At 41.1% G+C, this 10,599-nt stretch overlaps 1 protein-coding gene across 1 annotated transcript in view; it reads right to left on the bottom strand.

Annotated features, from left to right (window-relative positions):
* LOC101342431 (cytochrome P450 4V2) overlaps positions 1-10,599 on the bottom strand; it is a 16,875-nt gene that overhangs the window by 5,476 nt on the left and 800 nt on the right. Inside the window, 7 exon segments of the mRNA XM_012557388.1 lie at positions 1,416-1,548; positions 3,729-3,792; positions 4,189-4,224; positions 4,227-4,382; positions 5,161-5,242; positions 6,887-6,999; positions 10,339-10,563. Of these exon segments, the coding sequence (XP_012412842.1) occupies positions 1,416-1,548; positions 3,729-3,792; positions 4,189-4,224; positions 4,227-4,382; positions 5,161-5,242; positions 6,887-6,999; positions 10,339-10,563 (809 nt within the window).

Here is a 10,599-nt window from a genome sequence, read left to right as displayed (position 1 = left end):
TGGAGAAGGACATCATGCTTGGTAAAGTAGAGGGTCAGCGAAAAAGAGGAAGACCCTCAATGAGATGGACTGACACAGCGGCCGCAGCAATGGGCTCTAGTATAGTAACAATTGTGAGGACAGCCCAGGACCAGGCAGTGTTCCGTTCTGTTGGGCACAGGGTCACTATGAGTGGGAACTGACTCGACGGTGCCTGGCAACAACCACGGTCACGCAACTGACCAAACCTGCTACTAAGTTACTTAAGGGAGACGGATCCTAAGCACTTTAAGGGCAAAAAGACCATGTTTTCTTTTATTTGGGGTGGAACTCTCAGTGCCTGGTCCTCCGTATACAATTATTCAGTATTTATTAAATGACTAATATTGTTCATTCAATCTGGAATTCATTAATTGTTGATATTAAATACATGAAATTTGAGGAAAAATGCAATTATGTTCATAGCATACAGACTGTTGGCTATTCTACCACCAGGAGGCTTTGCTCCACTGCGACCAACTCAAGCCAGCGTCTCATTCCGCTAACATCCACCGACTTGCTAACCACTTGATCTGTTGGTGGTAGGGTGTTCCTCACTATAAGGAAGCAATTCCAAAATATTTTAAACCAAAATTTTCAGCAAAGTTAGAATATATTTAAATAGGCACTTTTAATAGTACATTTAAATTATAATTTGACACCTTTTCAACTAAATCTTGCTTTTTCATAAACAGACCTTTAATACAGAGGCTGACATCCTATATACAAAACAACTTATCTCCTTTTTTTCCTTTTGAATGGGAAATAGAATAGTAATTTCTATTTATTATTAAGTAGTAAAACTTTAATCTTTTTCAAGTTAAAATACTGCTATAAAAGATGTTCTTTGCCTTTGAAAACTGCTGCTTAATCCATTTTTTCTGAACACTCTTATAATACAGATCCCTGTCTCTTTCTTTCTTTAACTCAGCAGCCTGTTTGTTAGGAAGTATTCATTGCTCATATGACATCGTGTACTTATTGGTTTACAAATTCCTCTACTAGATGAACCTCCTTTAGGGTAGAAACATACATTTCTTTCTCACTACTGTACTTACAGTCCTTGGTTCAGCGTTTGCACTTAACCCGTTGCCACTGAGTTGATTCTGGGCATAGAGACCCTACAGGACACAGCAGAACTGCCCCATAGGATTTCCAAGGACTGGTTGGTGGATTTAAACTGTCAACCTTTTGGTTAGCAGCCGAGCTCTTCACCACTTAGCCACCAGGGCTCTGCTTGTCACTTAGTGTTTAGTATTTGCTGAATAAATAATTTAAGTGTAATCCTGTTTCTCACTTTTCTCCACTATTATTCAATTAAACTTTTATTTTATGAGACAGAGGCTCTACGGTCCTACATGGGGTATGTGAACAAAACATAACAATCAAGGGCTTACATTGTTGGTAGAAGTACGCAGGATCGTAAGGCTCCTTTGTGTTCCCTTTCCTTCTTTAAACATAGGGTACCAGAGGTCAAGCCAGAGCCAGGGCGTCTTCATTCTTCGAAGTATCATGTCACTCATCCTGTAAGCAGGGTAAAAATACATTCGCTGTTACGCCAGAATGTGTCTTTCTTGAGCACCTACTATTTGGCGTGTGGCTTTGATAAAGGTAATATATGGGAACGATGATGACGAGTCTGAGAGACTACTCGGAGCCTCATGCTTTATGGTCAACAATGAGGGTGTGAAGCTTAAAAAAAAGGGGGGGTCTTTAGAAAAATGAGGAGCCCTGGTGGCGCACTGGTTAAGAGCTCAGCTGCTAACCAAAAGGCCGGCAGTTCAAACCCACCAGCCGCTCCTTGGAAGCCCTATAGGGCAGTTCTACTCTGTCCTATAGGGTCGCTATGAGTCACAATTGACGTGATGGCAATGGGTTTGGTTTTTTTGGTTTTTAGAAGAATGAAGAATTCTTTTTAAAACACCCTCCTTACTAGCCAGCCATCTGATCTCTGCTTCTGTTTCTTCAACGACACCTTCCAAAGCTTCCTGGGGCTCTTGTATTACAGGTTGAGATGAAATTTACTTCTTTTTGTTGTTGTAAAAATACAGGTAACATAATATTTACTAATTTAACATTTTTCATGTGAACAGTAAGACAACTACATCGATCTTACTGTGCAAACATCACCAATATCCATTGTTAAATTTTCCATCCCCATTAACAAAAACTCCACGCCGCCTAAACAATGATTTCCCCTTTCCCCGTGCCTCTTACCCCCAGTAATCACTATTGAACTCTGATCTCTATACATGTCTCTATTCTGGGTCTTTAATATTAATGTTATCGTACAATATTTGTCCCCCTGTGATTGACGTATTTACTTCTTCTTAATGTACGTTGCTTTGTTTTGGTCTCTCTCCCGGCGTGAAAGAACACCTGGCTGCCTGCTCTCTTCTACAGCTGTCACATGGCTGCCCTTAGCCCTCCCTCGTTTCTGGTGATAGAGCGGAAAGACCCCTGCATGGTCTCCTCCTTCAACACCAGCTTAGACGCCAGTTCTTCAGAGAGGTCTTCCCACACCACACAATCTATACCACTTATTCCTGGTTTTTTCTCTAATGACAACTTGATCTTTTCTTTCTAAGCAATTATCACAGTTTCTAAGTTTATATTTATTGGTTTACTGCTTATCTCGCATGCTACTCTGTCTGTTTTACGTACCACCATGTAACTAGTGAAAGGAACCCTGGTGGCAGAATGGTTAAGAGCTCTGCTCCTAACCAGAAGGTCGAGAGTTCGAATCCACCAGCTGCTCTGTGAGAGAAAAAAGCTGGTGATCTGCTCCCATGAAGATTTACAAACAATAGGGCAGTTCTATCTGTCCTGTAGAGTTGCTGAGTCAAAACTGACTCAATAGCACACAACGACAACATACAACTACAGAGTACGTGGGTGGTGCACATAGTTAAGCACTCGGCTACTAGCCAAAAGGTTGGTTCGAATCCACCCAGAGGTGCCTTGGAAGTCACGCCTGGCAATCTGCTTCCCAAAGGTCACAGCCTTGAAAACTCGATGGAGTGTTATACTCTGCGCACATGGGGTCGCCATGAGCTGCAGTTGACTCAACAGCAAATAACGACAACTAGTAAGTACCTCGCGCAATGATCGCACGCCGCAGATGCTCAATAAATACTCACTGACACGAAGGAAAATGAGCAGAGGACTCGAAGACAGGATAGTTGGCCCTGCTTCTTAACACCTGAGTAACTACAATTTTTAAAGTAAAATTGATTGTTTAAACTACTAAAACAATATATATTAGTATAGAAAATACGGGGAAGTAGAATCAAGAACAAACAAAACACAATAAAAAAGAAGTACATACACAAAACAGTGATCACAGCTAACACTTTGGTAGAGTACCTTCCAGTCTTTTTTCTATGGATACTTTTTATACTTAGTGGTGATCACATTCCATAAAATTATTTCCATCTTCCTTTTTATCACTTAGCATCATAACATAAGCACTTCTTAATATATCATAATCACTTTAAATTATAGGTTTAATCTGGATGTGCCATAATTTACGTAAGCACGCCTCCACTGTGAAAACACCTGCCTAAATGACGAGGCTGATTTTTAGCAGAATGTTTCACTTGAAGCAATAAAAAAGACACAGCCCAGACAAAAATTATTAGCAATAATTTTTTAAAGCAAAAATCAGTAACAATTTAAAAAATAACTGAAAGGATTTCATTCAGCTATAAACTGCACGGACATAGTCGGAATCACCATTATTCTGAGCACCCATATTCTTCCCCACAGCTGTTTCTATAAAACACAGGTGAGGGGCATTCATTTGATTCATGCACATATCTTGTATTTATTTTTGCGGCAGCAGGCACTTTTAAAAAGACATGAGTTCTGTTCTGTTTGTGTATATTTTATAATTGTTCTTCCCCCTCTCCTTTTCCCTCTCTTCTTATACCTTCTGCTTGTCCTGCTTCATTTCTGTGCTTCCCTTCTGTTCTTTCCTGGCACTTGGGCCCTGTGACTACCATCCCTACCCTCAGGAGTGGCTGCTGCTTCTCAGACTTCTAATTCAGCGATGGAACCTCCCTGAAGAATCCAGGTCTTCTCATTTGCCTTCCCCGTGGAACATGTATTTTCTATTTGGGCCATTTCATCTTTCCACCGTAACTTTAGAAAACATGCAACGAAACTTACCACAGACGGTATCCAAGGCACGGAGGGTGATGTAAAAAAGCACTTAGATGCTTCTCGCTTAACATGTTTTTCAAGCTTATTAACCAATATATTTGCTTGTTCATTCATAACATCTAAGAAATCTTCCAGAACTGTAAAATGGAAGGTGGGTGTTAACATTTTCCTCCTGGTGCACCATTTGTTTTCAGTACTAGAAATGCAATACATGGTTATAAATTTAAAAAAGGAAGCAACATCCAAAACAAGCAAAGCATAAATACAGTCAAGTCAACCAATTCTCCTGAAAGAGCTTAATCTACAGATTCTCAAATGCTTTGCTCAGAATGACAAAAGAACACACATACAATATGCATCACAGTTACAGAATGTGGATATTTTGGATTTGTTCTATATTACTAATATTAAAAATAACATTCATAACAACTAAAACAATTAAGTACGTAAGTTTCTAAAAACATGAATCATGACCCATATGCTCCATGATTCTACGTGGATCTCCACTGAGTTGGAGTTCTCCAAATTCCCTAGAAGGGTCCTGGCGTTTCTCTTGCTAGACCTTCTCTCGGAGGATGGAGTCCTATTTCTGGATGCCAGTTCAAAGACTGGAGTTCACTGTGCTCAATATACTTCTCTGTTGCTGACTACCTTTTTGTTTGGGATTTCAAGATATCCCTGTTTCAAACTCTCCTTTGCTTTACTCCACTCGTACACCAGGACTTCCTAATTCTGAACACTGTAGATATAGCTTTGAACCCGATGGCTGGAGATTACCAAATGCCCTGGAATCCAGCTTGTCTAAACTCCCTGTCAAAGCTCCACTGTTAGCCAGACCTCTCCCTCCAACTTCCCCCCTACTTCTAGCTAGCACACTCATGCCACAGCAAAGCCACCTTTGTGTTAACTTTACCTGGTGACACGTGGAAGTAACTGTTTCCAAGAGATAGCTTTACAAACTTATGCGGGCATAGTAAGTAAGAAGTCCTTGGCCAAGCCATGGTTCTAGGAACTTCTACATAGATGACTTGTCAATTTGCTCTGAACTAGTTAAAATTACCTTAGAAACAGAAAAAAATTTTTTTTTTAATTTGAGAGATTTGCAGATAGCAAAAAAACCCTCCGTTATAAGAATACTTGGCTAGAACACAACTATTTTTAAAGGTAAAATTTTCATAATGAATTTGAAGACATTATTTTTCTCTGAAATTCATTTTTATTCCTGCATCTAAAAGAAATTCAATTAAAGTTTTTGAACATAGGACTGTCATTCAGTCTTGGGGTCCAAATGAAGCTGTGGGAACAAAAAAAAGTCCAAGATGATCGGAACCAGGAACCAACTAGGAAACAGACTGTTGGTAGGTGCAGGTGAATCTGATGGATGATCACCTCTGGGGATGGAAATCATGAGTTCATTTTCAGGTACACTGATTTTGAGGAATTCCAGTTGTCATGATTTGAAAGTAGCATGGAACCTCAGGATGAAGGCCTGAGCTGGAGATGAACATTTGAGTGTGTCCAGCATACAGATACCATTGGGAGCCACGGGTGTGGATGGAACCACCTGGAGCCAAAGGGAAGTACAACAGGGATGAAGCATCCAGGACTGAGCACAGAATGCTCCCGAGCATCTTACTTGAGTCCCCTACTCTGGCCAGATCTCCACCCACATGTACCAAACTGCCCTATACCGGGTCAGCAGTAGCTGAGATCCTACGCCTAGCCCCCTCACCATCTTCTAGGGATCGGGATTCTGGAGTGTGGTACAAGAGAAACTCCAACACTTTTACCACAATAACTGAGACAGACTATTTCCTAAGAAATTCTGCTTTTAACTTTTTTCCACGAAGAGAAGTTCTGTTTATCTCATTTTTACTACCTGATCCAAATCCTTTTCTCATCATACCTAGGATAATTTCCCCAGTGTCACAATAATTCAGATAAGAAGTGTTTCTTCTAGGAGAAACCTGGTATAATGATGATGAAGAGAACCCGAGAAATCTCTTCTTTTGCTCAATGTTCTAACTTTCCAAATCCTATTTCGAAAATATTTTCAAGTCATTGGATAAAGTATGCTGTAACTTTAAAAAAATGAAGCATACAGTTTTCTCTGTTTTGAGAAATACATGCAAGATAGATATTAAGATTATATTCTATAATACTAATTTTTTTTACTCTGAGATATGCATTTTTTCGGAGTAATTTCAATAGCATGAATGAACAATACCTGCCCTATCAACATCTAGTTAAGATTCTCCTTGAAGCAAAACTAACTTGTAGCCATAAATTTATAATGGTTATAACATGAGACTCTGGGGACCTTGAGGGAAGCACCATGTGTTAGTAATCTTATATTTTTGGAGCCTTCAACAGTGCTTGTAATACAGCATGTGTTCACCTTGTAGAATAATCAGTTTATGGTTTATTTATGGTTTTATAAAACTGTATCCTCCTGCAGACTTTCCAAAAGGAAAACAAATATACTGGGACCTGTAAACAAATGAGCACAGGTATCTGGAGGTGTTATCCTCCCCAGGATTCAGATGACATCTGCAAAGCATCTACATAGCCTAACATTTCAATGGAATGCTCTACATACTGAGTTCAATTAAATAAAAGGACATTTTAAAAATATTTACTCTGATGAGATTCTCACACCACCAAATATGCAGTGAAATACTGGCCGTATTCGCCACATACCCGCCTCTATACTCCCTGCGCTGTAAACCATGACCATTGGTACTGGCCCAATCCAGAGTTTCAGCAGTGACATGTATTGGTATCCTTCAGAGTACTGAATTATCTGCTGAAAAATTTCTGGGAGGAAAAAAATACTTAATTTTAAATTCAATCAAGATGATAATTTGTAATAAGCTCCTTATTGTACTTTTTGGAAGGAAGGATGGAAGGAAGGAAGGAAGGAATGACATAGCATGAAAAACAAGTCATCACAATAGCAACAATACAGCAGATGGTCCTACCTTATGGATAAGGGAAATGTATGACAGAAATGTTACTAGAGATGGATGGGAGAAATTGGGAATACTCTGTTAAAAGGTACCTGCAATGAAAGTGACTTAGATTAGCTGCACATTTTAAGGGCAGTGAAATTATCCTGCAGGATACTGTAATCGTGTATACATAAAATTATGCGTTTGTCAAAACCCACAGGACTATATAACACGAAGCGTGAACCCTCATGTAACTATGGTTTTCCCTAATAATGTATCAGTATTAGTTCATCAGTTGCAGCAAATGTGCCTCACTAAGGGAAGATGTTAGTATTGGGAGAAACTGCACGCAGGGGGAGAAGAGATACGTGGGTGCTCTCTCTACTTTCTGAAGATTTTTATGTATCCCTAAACCAATTCTAAAAATAAACTGTATTTTTTTATCATTAAAATTTTCAGTTCTCTTTCAGTATCAATAAATGTGCACAAGAGACATGCTTAGCTCGTCCCTGTTCCTCATGCCTGGGTATCAGGGCAGGCTGCTCAAAGTGCAGAGAGAGGGGTTGAGGCTCGGGGATGACTACTGCATATAATAATAAAGAAACAGCAATGGCAAAACAAAAGTGCACATCTGGGCACATAAAAGCCTAAGAATAATTAGCCTATAATTGTTGCTAGTGTTGGCAATCTTATGCCGACCTTACGTATAACAGAACAAAATGTTACCCAGGCCTCTGCCATCTTCATAATCATTGGTATGTTTGAGTCCATACCTATAAGAGATAATACTTATTATGTCATATTTATTTGCTGTGGCTGTGGTTATTACATTACACCAGACTCTACGTTAAGTATTTTGGATGCCTTGCATATATAGGGTCGCTATGAGTTGGAATCGACTCAACGGCAATGGGTTTGGGTGTTTTTTTTTTTAATGCTTCAGCACAGCCATGTACAAGGTACTGTTATCGCTGTCATTGGACAGTTGAGGAGATTGTGCACAGTTAAGCAATTGCCCAGTAGCACACAGCTAGTGAAAGGTAGAGCCTGGTTTTGTATGGAAGACAAACAGATGCCAGCACACCATACTATCTCCTGGTCAAAACGGTGGTCAAAATTGCTGTGAAAACAGCTGGGTCAAATCACCAGTGTCAAAATACCTTGTTTCATGTGAATATGCTGCCTTCCTTGATCTTGTCTGACAGAGGGGACAGGAAAGTCTGGATCAGTGGTTTGAAGATATCAGGTTTTAAAGCTGGGAACAGTTGGGGAAGGCAGAAGCTGACGCAATGAGCTGGAGGACCAAGAGATTAGAGTCTGAGAAGCCAATCAGAAGCCAAGGTCAATATCCCAGGTGAGATTCTTGAGGCCGGAATTTGAACAGTATCTGTAGAACGACAGACACCATCTCTTGTATAAGAGACAAGACTATTGAAGACAGGGACTACATCTTAAAATAGTCTTATATCCTAACTTTGCTGGGTGGGGCACAACGCAGAGGCTCAATAGATGCATGACTTATTAACTTAATTAATTAATTAACCTAAATAACAGGTTCTAACCGAGTTCTAGACAGTGGCCTGGAAAATTTACACACTTTAAATTTAATCATTCAAATAACTGCAATACGGTTACTTTCACAAATAAAGAAAAAGAAAATTTGACAGACAGTTTTAAGATATTTGCTCAAAGTCAGCTCACTCGTTGGTTGCAAAGCTTCGAGCTGAGCAAAGGGTTTTCTTGATGCCCAAATCCAGGACTTGCTGTTACTTTGTAAAAGACAGTATATTGTCATGCTTTTCACTCAGAAAGTAACTCCAAAAAGAATTACTTTAGATACTCCGACAAGCTCACAGTTTGTTTTGAAACAAGTCTTATTCACTAGAGATTTTTTGAAAAAGATTCCCCCAAAGAACATGATGAGGCTTCTTAAACATATCACTTCCTTGGAGAGGGGGGACATCTATAATTCTGCACAGCTATATTTTAATGCCACGAAGCCTTAAGCTGCAAAGGGAGGTTACCTCTGCTTTTAGTATGAATTAACCAAGATAACTTTTACAAATGTGAGTTTGGGAGTTCTAAATGTGCTGCTGGATCACTGGAAACATCAGTCACGTGCATGCTTGACTGGTAAAGAGTTTACCTGGATTTCTTCTCCCAGAAAACATTCTCAATATTTTTGTAAACACATTCTCACGAGGCATCATCTTATTCCTGTGAAGTTGAAATGACAGCATAATCTTTACTGGGGGAACAGGCGTGGAAAAGTGTCAAATAATCCTTCAAGCTTTGGAGTTAATGCTTGGCCTTTGGGACAACTATTAAAAATTAATCTGAGGGGGAACTGAGTTCCTGTCCTGGGCCCATTTTAAAATGTGTGGGGCAAATCTCAGTTCTGTGTAATTCAACACACACCACCATGAAAATGAAGAGCTATGATCTCATTCACCCTCCCTGATGGCGGATTGCAAATACCTGGTACTTTTGAGAGCTTTCTAACTTAAAGTGAATTTTTTTCCATCAACAAAACAAAGTAAACGTCTATCTCTTTAAAAAAAGATAATTTCAATAAAAACTTCACTCTTCAATAAATAAGGCTTTAGAAACTAGGCATATAATTTTGCAAAGTGTTCTCCCATCATAGCTATTCACTGTTAGTATGCAATTTCCTTAAGAGGGCTGAAGTACGAAGGTTAAGAAGAAATGAAAGTAGTGGTCAAGTCTTATGGTGTCTTGGGGGGAAGAAAAAGCCCCAAATGGATCTGAGTCCTTGTTTTCACAAGCAGGAGTGAGGGAAAGGAGGGCTAACTATTAAAGTAGTCGCGGAGTCCCTGCGAAGCCTCTGGCGTTAGGGCTTTTTTGTTGTTGTTAAAAGCCAAGAGAGGAGAAAACAGGCAGGGTTCTGAGACCAGAACAACTGTGAGGGGGAGAAGAGAAGAGTGAAAGTAGAACGACGAGAGTTTGGAAACGCGGCATACTACGCTACACATAGAGGAAAAGTTCATTATGGGACGGGACGGGACGGGAGGGTGGCACCAGCAATGTCGACAAGTAACAGACCCTTCTCGCTCCTAGGACGGGCTTGCGCGAGGGCAGGAGGGCGAGCGGGGCCGTGCGGAGCTCTGGGGCAGAAGGGGCACCTGGGGGCCCGCGGGCTCCGCAGCCGTCGCGTGAGGACGCGGCCGCCGGGCGTGGTCCCCACCTTTCCCGTCCGGCTTCCAGAGCGGCGCGTGGCCCACCAGAGGGTAGGCGCGGGCGACGGCGGGCACGGGCCGCATCTGCTGCCACTTCCGCGCGTAGCTCGCCAGCATCTGCAGAAGGGTCAGCAGTAGGGAGGCGCCCACCAGGAGCAGGGCGCTCGTCGCGCCCCATAACGGTTTCTGCCCCACCGGCACCAGCCAGAGCCCCAGCGTCGCGCCGCGGCGCCCTCCGCGGGGGGAAAGCGGCCGCGCGGGGCGGGGCG

Source organism: Trichechus manatus, unplaced genomic scaffold (genome assembly GCF_000243295.1).
Source record: "Trichechus manatus latirostris isolate Lorelei unplaced genomic scaffold, TriManLat1.0 scaffold00099, whole genome shotgun sequence".
Lineage (NCBI taxonomy): Eukaryota > Metazoa > Chordata > Mammalia > Sirenia > Trichechidae > Trichechus > Trichechus manatus.
This window is presented reverse-complemented; position numbering and strand designations above follow the sequence as displayed.